Source organism: Etheostoma spectabile, chromosome 4, assembly GCF_008692095.1.
Source record: "Etheostoma spectabile isolate EspeVRDwgs_2016 chromosome 4, UIUC_Espe_1.0, whole genome shotgun sequence".
NCBI lineage: Eukaryota > Metazoa > Chordata > Actinopteri > Perciformes > Percidae > Etheostoma > Etheostoma spectabile.
Window position 1 is genome coordinate 10975851 of NC_045736.1, and position 26002 is coordinate 11001852.

The 26002-nt window shown below is 41.3% G+C and overlaps 1 protein-coding gene across 11 annotated transcripts in view; it reads left to right on the forward strand.

The window, feature by feature from the left end:
• tead3b (TEA domain family member 3 b) overlaps positions 1-26002 on the forward strand; it is a 36402-nt gene that overhangs the window by 2514 nt on the left and 7886 nt on the right. For 2 of the 11 annotated variants that reach the window (XM_032513410.1, XM_032513412.1), the window contains exons 3-9: positions 12470-12724; positions 20102-20166; positions 21473-21535; positions 21704-21766; positions 24626-24637; positions 25641-25766; positions 25905-25945. In XM_032513410.1, the coding sequence (XP_032369301.1) occupies positions 12718-12724; positions 20102-20166; positions 21473-21535; positions 21704-21766; positions 24626-24637; positions 25641-25766; positions 25905-25945 (377 nt within the window). In that variant the 5' untranslated portion in view covers positions 12470-12717. The remainder of the gene's footprint in view (positions 1-12469; positions 12725-20101; positions 20167-21472; positions 21536-21703; positions 21767-24625; positions 24638-25640; positions 25767-25904; positions 25946-26002) is intronic. The other 9 variants (XM_032513411.1, XM_032513416.1, XM_032513413.1 and 6 more) reach the window with 5 other exon arrangements.

Below are 26002 nucleotides of genomic sequence, written 5' to 3' on the forward strand. Positions count from 1 at the left end.
CAATGTACAATGTGGTTCCCCCCCGCCCCCCCGCCTCCTTGAACATACTTTATGTTTCTCAGCCGTTGTGGATTTAGCATGTACACACCGTGCAAGAGTTAAATGTGAAGGGAAAGTTTTATAGTGTTACCCCATGTCATGGAGGTCAATTAGATTACTTTGGGTAATATCCCCTTAAAGTGGCCTGTTTTTTCTCCCTCTACTCCCCAGCTGTGCTCCTTTGGGCTGTTTATTGGAAGAAAGAGTTAATGAGCATGTGTTCTCTTCATGAGGTCAAAAAAAGAAATCTGTCGTGCTCCTGATGTTTTTTGATTTTTTTCCAACCTATGTTTAAACAGAAACTGTAGGTATTTCAAATCATATGTGGCGCTCTGCTGATTCCAGCGCTAAAGTGTGCATCCTTTCTTTGCTCTGCAGAGTGTTTACTCGGGCGCAGGTCTGTTGACTGTTTGTCAGCGGCAGCTTCACCCGTTTGTGTTAAACCCACAGAAGAGCGGCTAATGAGCTCCCCCCCAACCCCCCCACCACCCCTCCCATTTGTTCAGACGTTGGTTGCTTTTTAGCACCATCCCCAGAAGTGCTCGTCCAAATGGTGGACACTTGCCCCTCTGTCAGCCCAGATCTGAACAAATACCACTTATGTCTGCGTGGTGAGCACACAGAGGGCCTTGGAGAAAAAGCCTGCAGCTCTCAGCAGAAGGGCATTTAATGACAATCTGGAATACAATATGCAGTCTCACGCTAGCTAGCAGCGCTTGGGTTAAAAGAGTGCCGTTGTGTGGATGAAGAGCATATTGTGCTTTGAGATATTTGTTACATTGATACAACAAAAAAGTGCTGCAGGCTCTTGCACCAATCAAATATGTCTTTAAACATGTACCAGGTAATTACAAAAAACTCTCAAAGTCCCCAGTCACACAATGCATCAACATTGTATTCACGTTAATGCACTGCACATGTTTACATATGCTCCAAACCATGAGGTTTTAACAGATAAGCTTTCTGGCCTCCTATTCGGACCACTCAGGGGAGGAGCCAGGGAGTGGCCTAGAACAGTATAGTCTTTGTGTCAGATGTCCCCAAGTTGCTAAACGTTTTAGTTGTTCTTCCTCTGGTGACCAACTGTTGGGAGTGATGTTCCACATAAATGTGCTCTAAAGGGGAAGAGCTCAGAAAAGAAATGTCTGTGAGGGTATGTTTGCCAGTGTCTGTGTCTCCTCCAGCCTCCATTATAGATAACATGAGGCTCACTAAGCCCTTCTGGTGTTTCAGAGACGTGTGTGTGTGTGTGTGTGTGTGTATGTGAGGCCTGTTTGTCGCACTGGAGCTCCAGTGACCCAAGGGCACTCATGTGAAACCGCTTTAATCCCTTTGCTCAGAGTGTTTTGGGTTGGGGGAAGATATCTGTCTGCAGCACACAGTTAGTCGTTTTGGTTACTCCTAATATTAAAAAAAAATAATACAGGTGTTCAGGGATTTTAAGGTTGATTTGGCCTTTGTGAGTGTATGTACATACATGCAACAAGTTTCCTTTCTGGTTCATTTTGTTATGTCCAATCATAGTTTTTCCTTGTGAAAAACCCCTCTATATGGCCCTGATCAAAGCCATGACTGCTTTTAATGCCTTGTTCCACAATTTCTATGGTTAGATGACTTATTGGCTGGTGCACTCTGCTGCAAAGTTATGCATGTCTTAAAGGTTTCACAGATTATGGCTTCAAACCGCTCCCCTCACCACAAAATGACCAATTCAGACTAGAATGGCTTCTCCACTGCGTTCTCTGGAAAATTTCCGATTAAAATGCTGATTCAGGCTATAAAAAAAAAAAAGAGAAAAAAAAAAAACATTCTGGCGCACTCGCCCCATTTTGTGTCAGTCTTTCCCTCTTTGGCACGGATTTAGGCTTAATTCTCTTAAAAGTGTGACAATTCAAGGTATGCCACATAGCCAGCAGCACCCAGCATTAAAATAGAACAATAAATAAATGAATGAATTAGGCCTTATGTTAAGGCTCTGGCTCGACGTGTGATACTCATTTATCCGCCTGAGTCTCTCAGTGACTCATGTAGGAAACCAGTAACCTCTCCTTACCTCCGAGTGAGTTAGCCAGTTTCCCCGCGGTGTGATTTGTTTACGAGAAAACAACAAATAAGAATCAGTTGTGGTGAGCTTCATGATAGAAATGGTTAAAAAATGTAGGCTATGTGAGTCTCTTCCAGCTCAGATCACTTTCACACATTTTGTGCAAGACGTTACTCTGAACATCATTGTTTTTTTTGGGCATGTAGCTGGTATCAAACTGCAAATGTTTGACTCGACAAGGGGTGTGTGTGTGTGTGTGTGTGTGTGTGTGTGTGTGTGTGTGTGTGTGTGTGTGTGTTTGTGTGGGTGTGTGTGTGTGTGTTGTGTGTTGTGTGTGTGTGTGTGTGTGTGTGTGTGTGTGTGTGTGTGTGTGTGTGTGTGTGTGTGCGTGTGTGCGCATTGTCTCAACTTTTTCCTCTTGCCTCTCTTTCTGCCTTCTTGCCGTGGGAGCTGTTGGCTGTCCAGCCCTCCTCTCACTCTCAGCTCTGATTGTTTCTGAGCGCCGTGCCAGATAGGAAGTAGGAGGAAGTTATTGGAGGAGCTGGAGAGAATTTATTAGGGCCAAACACAGACACAAGAGGGAGGGGGGGGGGGGAGGGAGGGAGGTGACTCTGATTTCTTTTCTTTTTGGTGTGTTTTGGGAGATGGGGCTCTTGCTTGAGTCATGAGTCTAAAGAAGGCAGTGGTGGATCTTTGAGCAGACAGGCTGACACTTACAGCCATCCAGCTCATCACCTTTAATTTCGAAGGAGCAGTAACACGGCTTAACATGTGCATTTGCATTTGTGAATGCATCTGTGTGTGTTTCAGTGTGTCAGGAGGAATAAGGCAGTGTCTCCAGTTCTTGTTAGAGAGCAGCTTCCCTGGCCTGGAACCTAAAATGTTTTCTTTATCTGTAATCTGACCTTAGAGAGCAGCTGCTCCTTCTGCCACCAAGTCCTGTTGTTTCCCCTGTCAAGAGTGTGTTTGTTTTGGCGTTGGTGGGTGTGTGGGTAGTGTGTGTGTGTGTGTGTGTGTGTGTGGGGGGGGGGGGGTTGGACATCTGTGAGTGCCCCTCAACCTTACCAAGATGTGTGGAGGAGTTTTTTAGGCTGTGGATTTGTTACTGTGTATAAAATGTTGCGTTCGTTGGAGGTGTGTTTAACTCTCAGCTAAGCGGGGGGAGCTTTCTGCTGCCAGCAGGGGTCTGTTCTTTGCCAACAGGTGTCCCCACTCAAGCAGCAGCTTAACAAAGGCTGCATTTGTAAAGACAGGAACAAATCCTGTAGTGTATTGGTTAACAAACAGACGGAGGTACATACATTATGCCAGAAGGCATGTGATGGAGAGACAAACACAACAGGCTTGATGGCTCAACAGTGGAAGAGACAGATTTGAAGGGAATCTGTTAACAGTCTGCTCTGGGACATGAGTCAGTAGAGTTGAGTCACGATAATGGGGGTGTACAGAGTTACGGACAGGAGTGGGAGGCTGATTTTCATGTAGTGTTACATGATAACAAGAAATATGGATGAATAAATGGATCAATCAAAGGCAGTACAAGCAATATTTTGTTTTACAATACTTTTAATTCTTATCTTAAAGCTGCTACAATCCGCATGTTATATTTTGATGACCTTGTTTACCATGTAAGGACTCACTTATTGAAGGATTGACTTATAGGGATGAACAGCGGGTTAATTATGGCCTCAGCTCTACAGAACAGCTCTTTGCTGTTTTGGTTCAGCTTAAATCCTCTCATCAGCGTTGTTTTTAGGAAACAAACTCTGATAAAGCCGCTGTGTACACCACCTGCTCAACACCGAACAGCAGACAGACACAGTTTGCAACTAGTCACTGAACACAGTGGAGCATTCAACGGCTAAAGGGTCAGATATATTCCTCAAAAGTTGGTGGAGACCAAAACAGAGCTGAAAGGAGAGAAAAAAAATCTATTAATCCAGGTTTAAGTTTCCAAGTTTTATCTAAATGTGGCTTTTATTGTATCTTAATAACACTGGTCTCACATTACCAGACCTTCCTTCGAAGCACTGTGGAGGAGGGTCTGGCTAGTCCACACAGCATTCCGGGATGGGAGAAAAACATACTCTGGTTTATTGGCATTTCTTTAAACCAATCACAATTGTCATGGGCGGTGCTAAGCGCCGGACACAATAACGGTGCCTCGGCAAAATAGCCTCTGGAAGGAACTTGTTTTGGTGGAACATGTACTCGTTCAAAGTTGTTTCATTGGTGCAACAGAAAACTCAGATTGGACGGATTGTCTAGCTAGCTGTCTGGATTTACCTTGCTGAGATCTGAGGAGCAGGTAACCATAGTCCTCAGAAATCCACCGGAGTTTAGAACGCCAACACAAAGAAAGCGGAAGGTAACGGACATTCGGCCAAAAATGAGGGGACATCTGGTGGATTTTTCAGCGGGACCGGAGCAATCCCCTAAAAAATTCGTTGTCAATACAGAATATATTAACACTAGCTCCAAAAAAATTAATTATACGCCCATACTTAGTGATGAACAATGTTAGATTCCTCTGATGCGTTAAAACAGGTTGAAAATGTAGGCTATATTTAGACTACAAGTCTACATTATCGGACATTTAAAAAAATACACTGTTAAATGTTTAGTGCTCATTGTACCGCTTTGTTTTTAACAGAGTATAGTACACGTACAGCAGAACAAAGATGAGATGCTTGATGACAGCTGTGTACTGTTCTTCAAAACACCTGAGAGAATGTACCATGAGCAACATTCGGTCTCCGATGATTTTTTGTGTGTTTAACACCAAATGTGACCCTATGCATCATATGATTCTCCTGCTCCGTCCCACAAAGCAAGAAGCACCAGAAGTTTTTCAGCCCCAACGTTTTTGTCTGTATGTGTTTGTTGTGGGTGGGGATGGCGCAGTAGATGTGACATATGCCTTTTGTTGTGGTAGATCTGGGTTTGAATTCCACTGCTATAGATCAACCAATGTGTCCCTGAGCAACCCCAGAGAGTGGCTGCAGAGGCGTGTGGCCGCTGATATATAGCAAAATTGTAAGTAGTTTTGGATAAAAGCGTCATCTAAATGACATGTAATGTTGTGTAGCCTTTTGGTTTTTACAGCATTTCTTTAAGGAGTAACATCCAAAAATCGTATGTCTTTATGCATCCAGCTCAGGCTGGCTCGACATCATTAAAAGTAGAGTTTGTTGTTTAGCTCATGAGAAGTTTCTGTTGAAACTCGGTTGCATTGACAAACCACAGTTAAAGTTTGGAAACACTTATCCTCGGAATGAAATAAATAATGTGTAAAATTAACCGCAGAAGCATTAAACGTAGAACTTCACTCACTGTACACACACTCTGCCTAACTGTTGTTTTTCGTACTCGTAACACTGTCCTAGAGTCAATGGGCTCGCACGGCTCTCACGGTGGGATGTTTTGTCCACAAATTCATTTCTATGATCCGCCCTGTTTGGTCTTAAATCGTTGCGAGGTTTGACGAATCTTCCCTTCTTACCAGAGGACTGGAGAAGAGATGTTGCCATCAGGCCATAAAAATCATGAGACATGACAGAGTAATTTTGACTCAAGGTCTTGCCCCACTGTAGACTTAGAATTCCACTGCGTAAGTAAAAACCCATCTGGTTGGTGCATCTGAGAGAACCAAGATGATCTCATGTTCATTGGAAGATAAAATTGAGAAATAAAAACTGGCAATGTGAAATGAAAAACAATCAGCTCTCTCTGAGTGAATACGTGTTATTGTGTCGACTCCTGAATCTCATGCCATCCACTTGTTATTACTGATAGACACAGGCTCTGTTTGTTTCCCTGCCTGTAGGTGTTTGTAAGGGATTTCCTACACTCTGTGGCACACTTAAACAAATGCCTGCGCTGGAATCCCTTTCCTGATTTAGGTTATACCGACAGCTTTCCTCCATGTGACCTGGCAGCCTCATAGAGACTCAGTAGAATTACTGGAATTCATCGGGACATTTCATCGCACACAATCCTGTCTAGGAAGAGAAAAAAGGAAACTCAGTGCGGTGCCAATAAACTCTGGTTGGTTCATGGATGGAGTCGTAGCGGAGATAAGCCGATTGCTGAAAACAGAATGCGATGCCATCGCTCCGTTCAGGGCTGGGAAAATGCGATGAGGGATTGTGGTGCATGAATGGGGCCATTTGAATGAATGTGCGAGGCACGTAGCGTTTGCAGTGTTATTCCTGCTGCACATTGGAATTCTGTTGCATGTTGCTCTAATGGCCTGACTCCCAGAAAGCGGGAGGGGAGGTGTGTCCCTGGTTTTTTGTGTTAAATGTGGGAGCAGGGTGTCATTCAATCGAGATCTTCTATAAACCCTCCCATCTCCCATCTGGCAGCCGCCTGAAGGAGTCTCACACAGGTTTGTGTTGGGACTAGGCCTTCAGCTAAGAATTGTTTTCATTATCTATGAATCTGGAGATTAGATTCTCGATCAATCCGTTACACATTTGAGTTTATATGAAAATAGTGAAAAAAAGAGGATCAGAATTTCCAAAAGGCAAATTTGTGTTGTCAAATTTTAGTTTTTTGTTCGACCATCAGCCCAAAACCTAAAGATATTCAATTCATTATGACATAGAGAGAAGCAGCGAATCCACACAATAGAGAAGTTAAAAAACAACTTGTACTGATTAATTAGATAATCAAAACAGCTGCAGATTTATTTTCTGTCAATCTATAAATGTAGTTAGATTTTTTAAGTTTTGTACAGGTGTCTGTTTATCGTACTGTGTGTTCACCTCTGTGTGTCCGCAGTTTATTTAGCTGTGTGTCACTAAATGTTGTGGAGTTTCTCACCCAAACTTGGCTGAAAGGGACAATACAGTGCGTTTCTAATGTAATCAATATGTAAATTACAACAGCTTTTCTTTTCAAATGCTGGCAGTAAATCGTGTCGGAGAACTGAATTCCAAAGCCTCCTTCTTGAGTCAAACTCGCTGTTGCTGAGTCCATAAAGCTGTCTTTGGGACTTTATTTACCGCTCACTTTTATCATGAAGTCGTGACTATTGTCCAGATTTGAAATCCTGTGACTCCACTAGAGGATGTATTGAAAAATGGCTCCACTGACAATGCCCTGCCTCTAGTCTGAGCTCTGAGCGTGTTCACTGCTGATGTTGCATTCCAGCTGGAACAATCCCACTGTTTTCCAGACCCCAAAGTGGACGCCTAATTCGGACAACACCCCCACCCCACATACACACCCCCTTTCCCCCCCTCTGCTCTCCAACCAACCAACCCAACCACCCACCCACCCACTCCTCCCATACACACATCCACTGGTCTCCTGTCCTTATTTGGGTAGAGACGTTCTGAGTGTTGGGTGGGAGGGGGGCGGGGGGGTGGAGGGGGTGGCGGTAGAGGGAGGGAGGGAGGGCTTTTGGTTGACACAAGGGAGGCAGGAGGAGAAACAGTGAGCACTCGCAGCCCTTTCTTAATAAGGACATGTCTGGAATTCAGGCCCCTCTCTCGGTGAAGAGCCTCTCTTTTAGCAGCCCCTCACTTGAACACACTCCTGTGAGCGTTCGGAGCTTCATTGAGGTCGTCAGATCTCCGTGTTACACTGAGCGCTATGTGCTGCTCTTCACAGCTCGCAGTGCGGAGGAGGTTTGCAATGTTTTCTCTGCTATAATTGGAGATAAACAATAGAGCGGCCGGCCCACCCCGCTTTCCTCCCTCACTGTGCCACCAGTCTTTGATTATTGCCCCGGCTTCTCTGAAGCTGTTGCCCCACAGCACCTGTGCATTCTGTAATGAAATACTCTGGGCTGCCTGAAAGACATTTTCACACCAGGCAACACAAACTGCATGTGCTGTACTCGAGGTTGAGAAAGAAATGTGTATGTAAGGGTTACACTTGATGTTAATGGCTTTTCGTGCCAAGTGATATTTTAGTTTTTATTCGCACCAACAAACAGGCAGCTGAAAGCCAGACAATGAAATAATAAGTGAAAATCATTATGGCTAATGAAGTGTCAACACATGTATAATGTGTGCTTTGGGCAAAAAAAAGAAGAAGTTCAGAGTCTGAGCTGACGTATGTTAACTTGAGCTATTAGTCAAAAAGTTAATTTGCAACTATTTTGATAATTGAATAATTGTTTTAGTCATTTTTCATGCAAATATTTTAAACATTTGCTGGTTCCAATTCTAACACTTGATGCTCTTCTTTTTGCATAATATTAAACTGAGTATTTCTTTTTCTTTTTTTTATGTTGGATGAATAAAACAGGAAAATTGAAGACGTCATCTTGGCATGTTGGAAAAATTAAAACGATCATTTTATACACTATTAATTGAGAACTAATGAGACTTATTATTTGAAACACATTCATTTTACTTTAATACAAGAACAAAATAAGCAGAAAAGTCTCACAGTTTAGAATCTCGAAGCAGATAACTTTCTTTTCCTTCTTTGAAAAATGCTAATTCATATTTAGTTGAAGGACTAAATAAATAAAGATTGACTTCTCATTGCAGCTCTATTTATTTACTCGCATAGCCACATGACTGTGTATTTTTTTAATTATTGTCTTTGGGATGCTGAGTTTTATTAAGTGTCAAGAACAAGTACAGATTATGATTCAACTGACCCTGACTCCAGCCGTGTGATCTGTGAGGACAGACATGGATCACTGGAGCTGCTGATGAGTGCTCAGTTTCAGTGTTGAGTTTTAACAGCGTGACCCTGTTGGAAAGGGTGTAAGAGTGCAAAGGGTCTGCCATAACCAGCTAAAATTAGCAGCTTGACTTGTTGATGTTTGGCAAACTCTGGTTTGGGTTCAGTGACGTCCATACATTTCACGTTGTATGTGGCGTGTGCAGGATATCACTGCAAGATCACTGTATAACATGATCTACTGTCCTTTTTTGATCTTTTGTAATTCCTGTAACATGATGATGGGAAGAGAAAGGAAGCATCACTAATCTTCCACCTCTGCTTTTTTTTTTTTTTTCTTGTTTGTGGTTCTTGCAGCCATCATAAAGAATCTGTCTAAATACTGAGAGGTAAGCTGAGGGAGATTTCAGGTCTATCATCATCATCATCATCATCATCATCATCATAATATAACCAGATAAAATAAAACAAGCTATTGGCTGCATAGGCTTGGTATGCACACCCATATATACTTGAGAACAAGATTTTCACTGATTTTTACAGATTTTTTTCAAATGTTTGATATTATTTTTTTTAAATAAAGTCTTTTGGTTACATAGGACTTCCTAAAAAAAGTGCAAAACCTCATGACTTCTAATGGAAGAAAACTGCAAAGTAAAGTAATCCTGTAACATTCTACCATATAGACTCTATATGTCAATATGATATAACTCTGTATTCATCAATTATTATTTGTCGGCATCTGCAGAAATGCTAAAGCAGAAGCACAAGCATCCTGGGAGGATGGTGGTTACCTCATAGACTTCCATTTCAGAAACAATACAATGCTGAGAAGGCAGCTTGAAAAATACTTAAGATCTTTGCCTGCAGTCAGCCATAAGCCAACCACACTGGGACACAGTTCCCACACCACAAGAATTCTTTGAGGCCAGCGCTGATTAGTGAGGTCTTTAAACTTTGTTTTATGGAATATCTTGAATTCATTTGGCCATTTCAGAGAAATTAAATCTAGGAAATTATACAAAAAATTACGGTTACTGTCATTAAATTTGTATGAATAAACAATGCTAACCGTAATTTTTACTGTAATATTTAGGAAATGTCAAAGAAAGCCAAAGTAGTGACCTATGAATGAAGTGTCATTATGCTTTACATGAACTCAAACAGTTCTGGGCCTTTTTTTGCAGCCACACAAATAATTCCCTTTGTATTTTTCTAAAGAAAGAAACAGTAGACAAATTTACCAGGGATTAAATTCACACAGTATGTAATGTTAGTTAAAGGTCCCATGGCATGAAAAGGTTTTTTAACATTAATATGAGTTCCCCCAGCCTGCTTATGGTCCCCCAGTGGCTAGAAATGGCGATAGGTGTAAAAGGAGCCCTGGGTATCCTGCTCTGCTTTTGAGAAAATGAAAGCTCAGATGGGCCCATCTGGAATCTTGCCCCTTATGAGGTCATAAGGATCCAGAAGGTTGCCTCCCCTTTCTCAGCTTTGCCCGCCCAGAGAATTTGGCCAACCCATGAGAGAGAGACATCATAGCTTTCAAACGAGCAAAGTGGCAGTTGGTCAAGGCCACACCCACAGCCTCCGCTGTTGCATCAGAAATAGAAAACAAGGAAGCAAAGTAAGAAAGCCGTTCAGTGTGCTGACCTGTTTGCTTGCTTACCATCACACCTATTGTGTTAAAAGGTGAAGCAACAGTGGATGTATTCTGAGGATACCTTTCCAAGATATATGAAACTGGTTCATCCAGCACAGCATACCAAATAAGGTTTTTCAGGCTTCCACATAGCCGAGTTGCACCATACATGAATGTCACAAAATTAAAACAATATGTTGATAAGACAAAGGGTGGCTTATGCAGTATGATTTACCTAAACAAAGATTCTGTTTGAATGTTATGTTGTGAGACAAGACACTTTCTAAAGCATTTGTTTGCCATATGGCATCATGTGACCTGCATTTCCAACTGTGACGAATATTTCAGGGATTTTCTGTGGCGAAAAATGAACATACTATGTTTCCATTTATGCATTTTAAAGTATTGCACTAGAAAGGCTGGATGGATCGACAAAATCGATAAAATGTCCTTAATTACACAAAAACCTTTTCATGCTCGCTTGATGTGGTTTTTGCCTTCGTCAAAAAAAGAGTCAAGTCATAAATGGGATAAGGAAACGCATTTGCCAAATAAGTCCTGGTGTAGCGAGCATTTAACCCGCTGTCGATTTAATTATTTTGTCTTCGTCTCCAAACAGCATGAAACATTGCAAATACTAGCAGACTTGAAATATGCACTCAATTGAACCAAATTCCTAAAGACCCCTCTCCATTTTTCTGTGCCAGATGGGTTAGATGGCCAAGGCGACTGGTTAGCAACCTCTTCTTCTTCTTCTTCTACTGTTTACTGGCGGATTACACTCATGCATAGCCACTTCTGTTCTCACCAAACTCTGCTGTAGCCTAGTTTATTTGCTCCAATAATACTAATATAAAGTTTGCAACATTTCAAAAGTCTGCTTAACAATTGAATGAAAACACAATTTTTGTTAGACTTTTCTAGTGTTGCCAAGTTGTAAATATCAAGGTTTAAGCAGGGATAAAAAATACGAAATGATGGCACTTCTGATGACTTAGCGGTGATTGTATTCAGATCAGATGAACATTGTATGCATTAAAGGATACGTTTGGGGATTTTTGTTTTTGGCAGCAAATCCAATGACTAGAACAAAACCAACAATGCGTCAGTACGCCTCTCAGTACTGACTTCTCTAACCCACTCGGTGGCACTCAGACTGAAGCCCATTAAGTCCTACTTACAGGAAATCCTTAAAAAAATGAGTCACAGACATAAAGTTTCATTCTTAAATGAGCCTAAGTAATTTCCTAAAAGAGTTTGGCACGGTAGTTTTTAGCAAATGATTCTCCAACGGGAGTACATTTGTTGGGGACTATTTGGAGCTGCGGATCAATACCGATTTGACGCGCTAGTGAGTAAGCCTGCGCGATTAATCTTTGTAAAACTGTGAACTTGATTCACCCTGTTCACAATGTAATTTTTAAATAATTTTGATTTAAAAAAAAAAAAGTTTTTTAAATTTAAATCTTTTTTTAATGACTTCATTTCTCATTTAATTTTACGAGCCGACTACATCACAAATGTTACTACCTTCTGAAGTTTAAATGCTCTACCTTCTCTTCATTGAGGCCTCTATGTTTACAGGCTTGTTGTGATACATAATGTGCTATAGGTGCAAAAAAAAATGTATTTGGTACATCCAATTTGTTTTATTTTGTCATGTGTGCAATAAACATTACACTTTGACAGAGTCGTGCGAGCCTACTAGTATTTACATCACCAGGATAGTGTGTGTTGGATTGACTCACGGTACTCATGCTCATAGTTACGAGACATGACACAGATTGCAACGATGTGGCTCACTGATGCTATTAAGACAACAGTGGCGCTCTACAGCGTATTAGCTATATCAGGCTTTGGCTGCACAGGTGACATTTGTCCAATAATTGTTCATTTGCTGTTGCCATGGGACTTGTTGATAGTAAGAAATTTCACTTGCCATCTGGGTAAAGAAGACTAAACTACTTGTGTTTCAAACTGCCCACAGTGTTTGGGTTTCATGTGCTATGTAATCATCATTACAACGAATAAGATTAGCTAAATTCAAATCAGTATGAAATAAGAACAGCTAAGCAGCTTGTATCTTCATTTCACAGGTCTCCTACAGATCCTTTGATTTTGGGGCTCGGGGTCGGGCCCAGGGGGAGCCGCCACCATTGCGTCCAACGAGTGGAGTGCCAACGGTAGCCCAGAAGATGGGCTGGATGGGGAAAACGAGGACAAGACCATTGACGGGGACGCCGAGGGCGTGTGGAGCCCGGACATCGAGCAGAGCTTCCAGGAGGCCCTCGCCATCTACCCTCCCTGTGGCAGGAGGAAAATCATCCTGTCAGATGAGGGGAAGATGTATGGTGAGTAGCACACTGGATAACAGCCAGAGCAACAAAAGAACAACAATTACATGGAAATCAGTCCCATATTGCATGCACGAAAAGGAGAAAACCACCCATTCCACAGAGATTTGTGGCTCAAAGAAAATAGTGCCCTCAAAAGAAATGAGAAAAATACTTTTCTTCTTCTTGTGCTCATAGCTTTGACACTGAAGTGAATGTTTTCTTTCCACTCAGAGCTCTCTTTAACAAGTCTGTACCTGCTGAGTTGTGACCCAGAGGCAGGTTCTTCCAGTCACATCAGCACTCTCAGGGCCTGTTACTGCTGTCCTGAGAGCATCTCAGCTCCTCACCGTTTTGATTAACACATGTTTCTTTTCTTCCGTGTTTTTATTGACAGCCTGTACTTTATGCCCACTGTTTTATGGCCTCTTCTCTTCCTCGCTACTCTTTCACTCGCAAAACCTGCTCTTTGTGTTTTCATCGCTGAGCGTCATGTGCTTGTTTCTCCACAAACCGGTACCGCTGGAAGAGTTTTTTTGCCCGTAGGTGACTGGTTGGTGCGGGTTTCTTGAGAACTGTTGCCTTTGATGCTGGATGGCTCGGTTAAATAGGCAATAATTAGCTCAGCGTGAATCAAGACTCAGGAACACAAAAAAAAACATCACTTTGGCATGTTGAAGATTTTAAACATCCATATGGTTTCTGAACAGTTATGCTGTTTCCTGCCGTGTGTTCATTAAATTGCAGGTGTTCAGACTTTAATGCCCTGAAAACCTCCAGATGGGGATATTGGCAAGTTATCTGGTAGAATCACTGACATGCAGGTGTAGGGAATTGAATGCATTTGTCTTTCATTATTTTGATCCCACTTTCCCAATCCTGTTGTTACAACAGATCACGCTCTCTTTATTACATTTAGCATCTGAAACTGGGAATATGGCAGTAACAAATGTTGATTGGGAGGGATCTATGCTGCTTTCTTTCCTGTTTTGCATGCCGATATCCTCGACAAATCTTTTTGGTTTTGTGAAATGATGTTATGCTCACCATCGTAATTCAGCTGCCTCAAGCCCCTGACTTTTAATTATTATCCACCATGTCTCAAAAACTTGCAATCGATTCAGGCTTCAGAGCAACCATAAAAACAATCAATCTTTTTCACTTAAGTCTCAGACATAGTGTGTATTTTAGAAGCATTAGTTTTTGTTTTTCAAAGCACGCTTCTTTTTTTTGGGCGTCAGATGGAATACTTTTGGCGTGATTCACCCACAATGGAATCTCATCCTCACATTCGTAAGGCAGATTTGGATATTCAAGGACAAGCACATACCTGAGATAACTCAGCCAATGTTTCAGCTTCTGTTGTTACTCACTCTAGCCCTAACAGTGAGGAAACAACGAGTAGATCGATCGATTAGTCAACAGCAATTTTTCTTCTGATTCATTAATCATTTCAGTCATTAATTAAGTAAAAATGCCAAACATTTGCTCATTGCACATTGCATTTTCTGCTTTTCTCTGTTTAAGATTGTTTTTACTTAAACATTTTGGGGTTTTGGAATGTTGGTTGGACAAAACAAGACATTTTGAGACATTACCTTGGACTCAAGGATCTCATAATTGGCATTTTTCACACTACATTTAGCAGATTAATCCAGTCTAATTTAATCTAGCATTTCTGACGTGATTCAGTAATGAATTCAGTCATTTTGAGTTACATTTGATTAATGAAACCATTCAAATTTTCATTTTAGACAGACGTGAGGGACATATGCTTAAAAATACCAGTATTATTATGTTTGTTCTATTCTATTTCTAGTTTACAACATGCTTTTGTGTACAGACCTTGAACACAAGTCACCGCAGGCATCTCTAAATGTACCTAAATAACTCCTCAGCCCTGTTTAGCAGTGCAGTGTTGTGTCGCAGGCTCTATACATTTGTCATGAGAATGTCAACAAAGAGGCCGGCAGCCCTGCCCCCTTAGCAACAAACTGTCAGGACCCCTTTGAGAGGCTTGGTTGTTTTTTTTTCTAGAGCACTAAACACTCTCCATTTACAATAAGTCATCTGAGGCTCTGCTGGCAGCGCCAAGGCATGGCCCAGAAGAAGCCGTCTCACAAGGTGATTACCTAAGACATCTAAAAACTGCCCTGACGTGAGGTTGGGGGAATGTTAACGATGGCACTGTATGTAATACCGTCTACCTTGCAGTCTCAGACTGCCAGTGGCCTCCAAAAGAAGGCAAGTCATCCCTCCCATTGAGAATTCCACTTTTTCTGCCAGGACCTTTTTAATTTGTGGGAAAACCTTTTGCTAATTTCCATTGCCTTAGCAAGATTACTGCTTTAGACATGTGTGCTCCTTGCCCTACAAACCTGTCTAGACTTCCCAGAAGCATTGGCAGTCATTTACATAGCTCAGGGGTGACAAAGAGTTTGAAGGATCACAACACTTTATTTTAAAAAGTCACACATGTTATTAATCACGAACAACACTTAAAGAAGCTTAACGTTAATTTGGAATCTGTTGAACCCTTTTCATGAAATGTGCATAATATTACATAATGGCAACACTTTATAATAACCATCATTAATAGATGTTAAATTGATATACTATTATAAAAAGTATTAACTATTACAAGGTATTATAGTCATCTGTTGCATCTTTATAATAACCGTCCAGACACTGTTTATAGACGGTTTACAAACCAACTAGTTACCCTTAACAACGTGTTAGGAATATCTGGTCCATCTATCGATGTAATGTTTATAGATGTTTTAAAAATGGTTTCTTAAAGGTTAACAAACTTTTTCTAACCATTACCCGATACATAATATAATAAATGAGGGATTTAATGTGTGCAACAACTATTATTTTATTAATTATAATTTAATTGCTTGTTAACAGTAAAATGACAGTTTGCAAACAATTAAATGAAAAATAACTAAGGATTAATTAACTATCAATTTACCATCAATAAATGATGGTTATTATAAAGTGTTACTCCTTTTTTGAGTCTGTACAATATGCATAGGGCTACAACCAGCAGCTGCTTAGCTAAGGTTAGCTTAGCTTAGCATAAAACACTTTAAACACAGGGGAACATCTAGCCTGGATCAGTCCATATAGGTAAACAAAAATCCACTTGCCAGCAACTCTTATATTTGCGTATTTAACAAGTTATGTCTTCTTTGTTTAATCTGTACAAAAACTGTGTAAAACAAGGTGGACATTTGCTGGACCAGGTAGTATTTGCCCCTTGCCAAATTAGGTCTGGTACATAACCCCGGTCAGTTTATGTGCTGATTAAACAAACAAGATATAACACGTTAATCATTGAGCTTTAGAGGTGCTGGTAGAAGGATTGGCTACTTTTGAACAGAGGCAGGTTAGCTCCACTGTTTTTATGCTAAGCTAAGCTAACCGGATGCTGGCTGTAGCCTTATATTTAACAGACAGATGTGAGAAGGGTATCGATCTTCTCATCTTACTCTCTGCGAGAAAACACACTTGCACGCAAACTTGCATACTTCCTAAAATGTCAAACCTTTTAATTCCTTAAATTTTCCACTTGCATTCATTCAGAAAGTGATCAGTTATTACTGTCCAAAATCCAAAGAATAGTTTCTTCTCCAAAGGCATTCGGTCTTGGTGAATTGAATAGTTGGCACATTACACATTACAACTTAAGTTCAGAGGAAGTGTCTTCGGGAAATGCGTGTGTGTGTGTGTTGAAAAAATGTTGCCTGTCTTGTTTTGCTTTGGGGCTGTGCTGACATGTAGTTCCCCATGCGTTTTCTGGTCTTGACAGGTGTGTCAAACCCCAAGCCCACACACTCGCGCTCTCTCTCTTTCTCTCTCTCTCTTTCTCTCTCTCTCTCTCTCTCTCAGCCCTGCAGCTGTCACTGCTGCAAAACACTGTGTATGAGTGAAAAAAGGGAAAGATTTGAGTGCCAGAGGGAGGCTATTGTCTGTTTTGACCTTTGAAAGCCGCAGTGGGAATTAGCGGCAGGATCTGTGCATGTGTAAAGTTGTGAGAAAAGATGTGTGTGGATGTATATAAGAGAGGGGACTGAGCGCTCTGTAATGATGACTGTGCAGGCCTTCCCTGTCAGCCCCCTCACTGAGATCTTAGGAATGTTTTCAGTCATGGCTGAGCAGTTTGTTAGCAATTTAGGATTACCTCAATGTTATGAGAATAGGAGGCGAGGGAGGAATATGGATAGAAAGGGTTTGGGAGGGAGGGATTGGGATGGGGGGGGGGGGGTAGTTACGAAGAGTGAAGAGAGATCACCTTTTTGCCTGCTATCTTAGCGTGGAAGTGGAAAATTCCAACAGTCATGTAGTAAAAGAGAAAGATAGGCGTGTGCTATCGGGGGAAGAGGTTAAGAATGGCAGCCCGCAGCGATCTGAGTGGGTGTTGAGCAATCAATCATAATCAGCTCAAAAAGACGGTGATTGTGGGGAAGTAAAAGGCAGAAGACGAGCGAGGCTGTGAATGCTATGGTACGACTGTGTGTCTTGTGTCCGTCACCTGTCATGTCCCCCCTGCTGTGTGGACCAGCCTTTTCACCGTCTCCACCATGTCGAGTCTGAGCAGATGTTGGCTGCTGCCGCTGCGGCTGCAGCTGCCATCGGCAACACAGATCACGTCCTCCATACTGTCTCTGTTGGGGTTCGAGGGAGCAATGTGTTCCAAAAGATTTTAATATAACCAGTCCTGTTCTAAGAAAACTATCAGCATAAAATGTGCATGTGCAGACCATGCAGCTGCTGCTTTGAAGTCCTGGACCTTTAAAAAAAAAAAAAAATGTGGTCAGGTTGTGATTTTTGTATTTCAAAGTAAGTGAAGTAAATCCAGCTACAGGTTTTGTTTTGAAAGCATTATCTCCTCATTTTAGTGTTGAAAAAGCTCTGCTCAACTGCTGTTTTTGTGCGTTTCAGGACTGGGGTTTAACACAGATCTCCTGAGTGATTGTGTTACCCCTCAAAATGCGTTGTATGCCCTGGTCTTCAATATTTGATGCAAAGGTGTGAAGTGGTGGGTGAGGGATTTGGTACTGATTGGCACTGATTACCGCAGTGTTTCTATAAATCCTTGCCTTCGCCCTGTGACCAACTGTTCTTTATTTTGAGTGGTGCGTGTACGGAGGTAATGATTGACACTGGCTCTGTTCAATATGTCGCAGTGGTATCATGATCAAGTTTGTCTTTTTCCAAAGTGCCCAAAAAAAGGCAGCTGAGAATGCGTCTAACGGTTTTATTTCCAAATCATTTTAACATCAACTTATAAAAGATTTTTTGAAACTTTGAAATCAAACGCTAGATTAAGTTGTCCGATGTTTTAAACGTGTCTCTGCTGCAAAAAAACAACAACAACTGTGTATCTCCTAAAACAAAAGCTGTTTTTTAAAACATCACAAAACCAACTGTATGCTTTGGAAAAGCTGGAGATATCATCTCAGCGCACAACCACAAAACGGCACTGTTCAACCGACCAACTAAAGACATTTTTTGATTTACCACGCATTATCATTATTGTGCTCAACACTATTACAAAGGAAGTTACAAAAAAAATGTATGTGGCCTGCTATTTTGAAATCATTTCCATAATATTGTGAAAAAGAGATTTAGCTCGGTTTTACTGAACCTCAGATTAGAGGGTCCCGGAAGTCTGCTTCGAATTTACAGTTTGGACAGCAACACTGAGTCTAACACTGAGTCCACCTCACTATTCTCAGAGAAATTCTTATCTTTCACTTTTTTAGTCAAACTGTAGTTTAAATCGCAGCATATAGTACTTTGCAATGAGATATCTGTGGAATTCATAGCAGAAGTCTGTGGTTGGATCGATGTATGGTGTACACCCCCCCCCCCCCCTCTGCCTCTCAGCTGAAGAGATTGAGAGTGACAGTTGCGCGGGGGTCTAACTGGCATTGTTCTTTCTCTGCCATCCTGTGCTGGGATGGTCAGCAGCAGGTGCTGCTGTCCGTTGGGTGCAGGGTCACACGGTGGTGTTGTTTTGGGAAAAGGGGGACTGCTTTGCTGCCAGGTGGCAGTTGTTGGCAGAGACAGTTATGGCTTTGTGTTTCCTCCAAGAGTTACAGCATCAGCTGCCCCTTTTTCCCCTCTAACCGACGACCCCCTAACCCAACCTAATGGCCCTCACCTCGGCTCTAACCCCTGTGTCTCCCAGAGCTGGAAGTGAATGCGTGCGTTCGCCCAAGCTCTGGCTGTGTTTGCAGGCCCAGGCCAATCAGACTGGCTAGCACAGATGTGACAGGCTTGGAGGAATGCTAGGAATGCGGAGGCGCTGGAGCGGGCGTGTCCATCCTTGGCCTGGGGCAGAGGGGGGGGGGGGGACGGGCTAGCTCAGTATCGACACACAGTTCAGCTCTGCTCTTCTGGCCAGCCACCGGGCTAACTGGTTTGAGAGTACGGTGAGTGCTGCAAGCCTGCTTGAGATGGCCTGCAGTGCTTTTGTGGTAATTGCACTAAGCAAGGCCTTCTGGAGTACTAAAGAGTGTGTGAAAAAACAGGACTTGTTTCTCCTGTCACTATGTGTCTGGATACTCTAAAGACTGTTAAACTTCCTAGATACACAATCACAATCAGTGTGTTGTGGGCCCCATCTTGACCAGTTTTTGTTGCTGTAAATTTCTGTCAGCAAGTTTAGAAGAGTTCAAGTCATTATTCATAATGATAGAGCAGTTCAACCTCTCCCTTTGGCCAAATTTACAGCCACAGAAACCCAGTAAACGTGACTTGGCAAAGAAAATAATTAAAACAGACTGATGCACTGATTTTCCTTCCAGACAACATAATAATGCTGTTTGCACTTCTTCCACACCAAAGATTATTTTTGTCCTAGCTGCACTTTGCTGAAAAGGCAGTGCTTGTTGAATCTCATGCTCCTCCAGCATAGAAGCCTGTTCTCTCCACAACTTGTTTGTGCAGAATGTCAAGAGTAGATGTTATGTCATGAAAAACATTGTTCTGTTCTCCAAGCCCTCTCTATAATTAGGCTTCAGGGCCACATGAGCACACAATAAGGAGGTGTAAAACGAGCTAATTAAAACTTTGGGGTAAAATTAGAAAATGTAAGCTTTTATACATGTCTTATTTTAAGGATGAAACAGAGTTTTAATTACAGTCTCCTATAGGAAACTGAGGTGTCATTAGGGCCTGTGTCAAAAGTGTGTTTGCCCTGGGTCTGAGGAAATGTCACACTGCTTTAATAAGATGTGTACTCAAGGTATGACAAGAGGACCACCTTCTGTCCATTTTGGGGTATTATCACTAATGTAAGAATGCTAACTAATCTTCTGTTGTGTATTCTTGTATACTGGCTTTTGTTTTTGACCTTTCTTTCTTTCTTTTTTTCTGTTCCAGGTCGCAATGAATTGATAGCAAGGTACATCAAGCTGAGGACGGGCAAAACCCGCACAAGAAAACAGGTAAGCAAGTTTTGATGATTGGATTAGAATTATCATGCATGAGTGGAGTTTTAGTTAGTGACAGTACAAGCAGGTGGGGGAGGGGTGGACTAAGGGTTCATATGATCCCAGTCCAAGACCCAGGGGTGCCCATGCAAAGGTCTATGGTGCTGGAGTGGATTGGATGAGAAGCCAAATTTAGACAAACAAATTCACCACCAGATTAATAGTTTCTGATGTCATGCTTAGTTACAAAACAACCATCTGAAAAAGTTTAGAAAGGAAAAGTCTGGTTTTATTAAATGTTACTTATTGTCAACAAATCCCACGAAAAGACCAAAACCAACAGTGTGATAGAGCATCTTTCAGTAGCTTTTGACTTACCTACCCTGTCTGTGGCCCCCAAACCATTCTGTTCCTGCTGAACATGTAACTTGTTAAAGGTGGGTCACAAAAATATATAGTTTAACTATTTGAAAAGGCAAAGTAGTTTTCATAAAACAGCTGGACACTGTAGTTTTTAAGCAAACACTACTCAAACCAGCAAGGACTAAGACACTGATTGTGTGTGTGTGTGTGTGTGTGTGTGTGTGCGTGTGTGCGTGCATGCATATGTGCATGCGTGTCTCCATGGCGAGATGTGGTCCTGGAGACCCCTACTGTAGCAGGAATTACCACAGAGGTGAATTAGAGTACTTTGCCAGGTGTTTAGATGTCTGTCTGCAGATTTTATCAACACACAATACCGTCGCAACCATTAAAGATGCAGTCACGGAACTTTACAGGTATGTAGGTGAGATCAAAATGAAGGCCAAGTTTTAAGATGAGTGTGTTCCAAGCAAGGACAATCAAAGTATGGGGATAGGAAGTAGGGAAGGGACCATTGGCCGTTTTACACCACTGGCTGATGTGACCCCATTGCAAGATGATCTCTAGTTGGGGGACTATTTTCAGCTGCAGATAAATATGCACTAGTGAGTGTTTACAGCAGGTCGGTGTAATATCCATGGAAACATGTCACCCTCTGCAACAGTGTGGCTCATTTAGATATTTTAATATTTGACCCCAAATGGAGGTCCATAAGAAATAAACCATGTCAGGCTGGCTTTGGTCTTTTCATGTGTTTTGTTGACAATTATAATAATATAGAATATCACCAGACTCATGCTTTAAATCAACTTTTATTATTTACATGAACTTTTTAGAGTTCTTACTGCGTGTTATCTTTGTAACTACGTGTGTATGCAAGTGCATGCATATGTGCGTGCATGCATGCATCTGAGTGCATGTTGTTTTTATGCTCAAAAACTGTTTCACACCCCTTTAGGTGTCTAGTCACATACAGGTGTTAGCACGGAAGAAAGTTCGTGAATACCAGGCGGGTATAAAGGTAGGTGCCACCAACCTGGCCCTGGCAACACTGACTGGGCGTCTCTTTCCTCTTTTGGTTACGGCTTCTCTCTCTCTCTCTCTCTCTCTCTCTCTCTCTTTCTTCCCTTCTCTTTTCTCTCCCTGTCTCCTTTTCCTCTTCCCTCCTCTTGGCTATTCTTCTGTGCAGGTTTCTAGCCACTTGCAGGTTCTCGCCCGGAGAAAATCTCGCGAGATCCAGTCAAAGCTAAAGGTATGCGCTTCACCGCGGGCTCGGCGGGGCTGGTAAAGGCTTGGCTTTGCACTATTGACCTAATTTTTGCATATTCTGTCCTTGCTTTGATGCAAGGCCAGGTCCTGCTAGATAAGTGGATGCAAGCTTGGCAAGAAAAATACGTTTTTTTAACGACAAATCAGATATTACAAACCATGCATGCAGTGCACCAATAGACAACGTTTTTTTTTTTTTAACTTCTACTGTAGGTCAGAAGTGCACTTACTGTGAGACTAACCCCATCACCTGGTAGTGAAAGTTGTTAGCTGCTTTAAAGGAATGCAGCACAAGCTGCTACGATGAGCCCAGCGAACTGTCATTCAGCCGCATGTTGCTCCAGCTCTGTGTCCGTCCTCTGTGCCAGCTATGCCTCTGCAGCATACTGTACTTCTCTAAGACTTCTTCTTTCCCTAAAATGCTCTCTACTTTGATACTTCTAATTCCTTTTAATGTGTCTGTTTGTGATTTGTTTTGTGAAACTGAACATTTAAAAAAAAAAAAAACATTAATCATCATGTGAATCCTTTGGACTTGTCTTGTAGTTCCTTCAATCCCTCTGCTCTTTCTTCATGCTTTTTTTTATCCTTTTTGCATATTCACATCACATAATGCAGACTTGTGTAAATACAGAAGACATTGTTGCATTCTGCAGTGCTAACTCCAACTTAAATTAACCCATTTATGCAGACTAATCCTACAAGGGACACCAGCATCCACAAATTACACACTTTGTTTGAATATTTCCCATATTGTAAAGAGTGAGATAGCCACGTCTTTTTATTATAAAGCAAGTCGAGGTGCTATATAATATACTGTATTTAGCCCTTTGAGATTTCCTTGTGAAATGTAAAGGGCACTATAAATAAAATGTATTATTATTATTATTATTATTATTATATTGTGAAAGTATCAAAAAGCTCAATCCACAGAGAAATGCACACAGCCCATTCAGACACAGTGGCTTTTAATCGAGCCATACTTCTGTATGGTTGTGATGTCACAACTATACTATATATGGGTAGAAAGGGCTGCTACAGTGCATTCCTCGGCTGCAATGAAGGCGCAGAGACTCAAAAAGGTCCTTACATCACATAAACGTTGACTGCGACAAGTGATTATTACGTACAGTAGAAGGACTCAACTTCTTCATCCAGTGACACAGGTTTTTGAGCTGTCCACAAATGCCAAACACAACATGAATACAAGGTGTAGGACTGTTCATAGTGAACCAAAATGTCCCTCTCTTTTTTGAAAGTTAGACGTCCTCACTAGTGAAGTCCCAGGCCTTGTAAAGCAAGGCCGCCACGTTATCCTCCCGGCTCTTGTCACGGTCACATTATGGCGTCAGGAATTGTGTTTCAAACCTGTTTGCCGGTCTTGAAATTAACGTCATTTTCCTCATGTTATTGTTTTCTTGGGCTCAGCATATCTCAACCATACACTTAATTGGCACTATTATATATTTTGTGCAACGTGTGCTCGAAAATTAGACCAAATGACAGAAGTATAATGGTATTAAGATCAGGTTTTAGGTCTTTCAAAGCTTATATTATAGTCTGTGTGGTGACTTTAATCCTCTCCGCTGAAGGGGATAATCATGTTCTCTTCTCTTCTTTCTGTGATTCCTTTTTTTCTCACACAACCACCTGTCTCCTTCCACATATTTGTAAAAATATTAATATTAAAAATTGTAATAACCTGTGTACTCGTTAAACCCATTTACAAAAAAAAATAATCTTACTTTCATTTCAACTGGTCAGTCAAAATGTAATTTAGTTCAGTTATTTGGCTTTTTATGCTTTGTTAGTTCACCTTAGTTGGATTCTTGTTTTTATCTTTCTTTCCTGTAACATGTAATATTGACTACAGAACATGCAGTTGTAGCCATGGCAACGCCTTGTTCAAGTGTTTATCAAGCCTTTTATGAAGTGAAGCCAAAGTAGCCCGACCGATATATCGGTGGGCTGATATTATTGATATTAGGCATTTCCCGATTTATCGATATTGGCATTAATAATGGTTGATTATTGTAATTTTTGCTAAATATTCATTCATCAGAATCATTTATTTGTCATAAATGATTCTGATAAATGAACATTTAAAAAATAAAATAAAAACGGATGATCAACCATGTTATGAGTGTTGGCGTTGCATAGTTTGTTAACCAGAGGACGCTCTACAGCGTCACTGTTGGCAACACTGATTTTTTTTTATTGTGTTTTTGTACAAAGGAATTTAATTTTCATATCTTAAATTTTTTATTTTTATGCATTTCATTTATCAGAACTTGGATATATTTTGATGTTCCTCTGTTCTGTTGTGACAATAAAACAAATTAATATCATATTATTTTAGTGAGAGGTCATAAATAACTACAAATAACTAATGTTAGGGAAATCTGTTTATGTTTTGTTACACGTTTCTGAATTATTATTTTTTTAAATATACAGTATATCGTACGATATATATCGGAATATCAGATTTTTAAATAACCAAATATTTGTAATTTCAACCTTTTATCGTTGTCTAGTGAAATTAAATAAAATAAAACAAGATTTCACATTATCAAATGTAATCTAAAAGTGTTGGCATTTTTTCTTATTAATAAATCTTGTTAAATATATAATATTGTCATAAACCTGTAATGAAGCAATACTTCAGTCCCTAGTCAATCTTGTAACCTCTCTACCGGAGAAAACTTATGTTATTGCACACCCCGTCTACAACATAGAAACAGAGGAGGCAAACCAGGATTTATCTCGACCAAAACTGAACAAAGTAATCTTAACACAACATTTAGAACTGCACCATACTAATGGTTTCTCTCTTTTTGATTCAGCGATGAATTTGGTAAGTGAATTTGACTTGTGCAATATGCTTCCCTCCTTCCTTTGTTTGGCAGCATCAGTGCACTGTCCCCTTGCTATGGCCTCTGCTGGCATGGCACCCCCCCCCCCCCCCCCCCCCCACCCCCCCCCCCCCCCCCCCCCCCCCCCCCCCCCCCCCCCCCCCCCCCCCCCCCCCCCCCCACCCCCCCCCCCCACCGCCCCCGCCCATTACTATCCTGTAATGAAGCAATGCTTAGGAAGCGGCCCCAACCAGAACCCAAGAATGCTGCACATCCTGCCTGATGTAGTGTAATCCGCTCAGCATATTCCAAAAACCCCGAATCCTGCTTGCTTTGCATTAAGGTGTTTGATTGGGGTTCTCGCTTCTGAGGCATCTGTCTTTTAGTTGCAAAGTCATAGCTTAATTATCTTAAGTGCATTCTTTTGCAAATATGAAACACAGCAAAAGGATAAACTGAGTTGGGTGTATTAAAATAAAAGCTTTGCAATATGTGTCATGCACCATGGATTTAAATTAGTTGGCTTTGTATAGGCTATCCTGTTGCATCCGTTTTCACTGATATAGTATTACTTTAATCAGTAATTTAATTGTTTATGTACACTTTTTTGATGCAACACACATGCAAATCTGCATTTCAAACCATTTTGTATTCTCTTTTTCCTATGGTAATCCTGGCAACACACTGACATTCAATTAGTCATGTGACCTGAGTTTAAATACCAGTGCGGTTTCATCTTCTCCGTTCTACTCTTTGCTTCATTCTGTCCAGCTGCTCTTTCAATAAATGTTCTCTTTGTTAATTTTTGAGAATAATTGAAATAAGTGTTTTTATTGACTCTTAAGCTAAACTCAAGTTTATTGTAACTCTTAAAATCTCACCTCCAAGCTTATCAAACAGATTCATAACAGATTTCAGGTGCCCTCTACTTCAGCAGTAGGTAATGTTTAGGTTATGGCGCCACCTTGTGGTTGACTCCCGTTGTTCCTCTGTTTCAATCTGTAGGATCAGGCGTCTAAAGACAAAGCCCTGCAGAACATGGCAGCACTGTCGTCTGCACAGATCGTCTCCCCGAGTATGATAAAGAATCACCTTCCACCACTGCCTCCTGCCCCCTACCAACCACCCAGAGTTAGCCCACCACTCATTCTCTCACACATAAACACTTTTTGTTGGATTTTCCAGTCATGAAAATTCCATTGGATTTTATCTGAAAATATACCTTAATTAACCCTACAAAACAATTAACAATATTTTCTTGCTCTGCAGTTCTGGCCTGCTATCCCAGGACAGCCTGGACCTTCTCAGGAGTAAGTAAACCCCCTCTAATGAACCCACAAGATGTTTGTGGGGTGACATCACCCCCC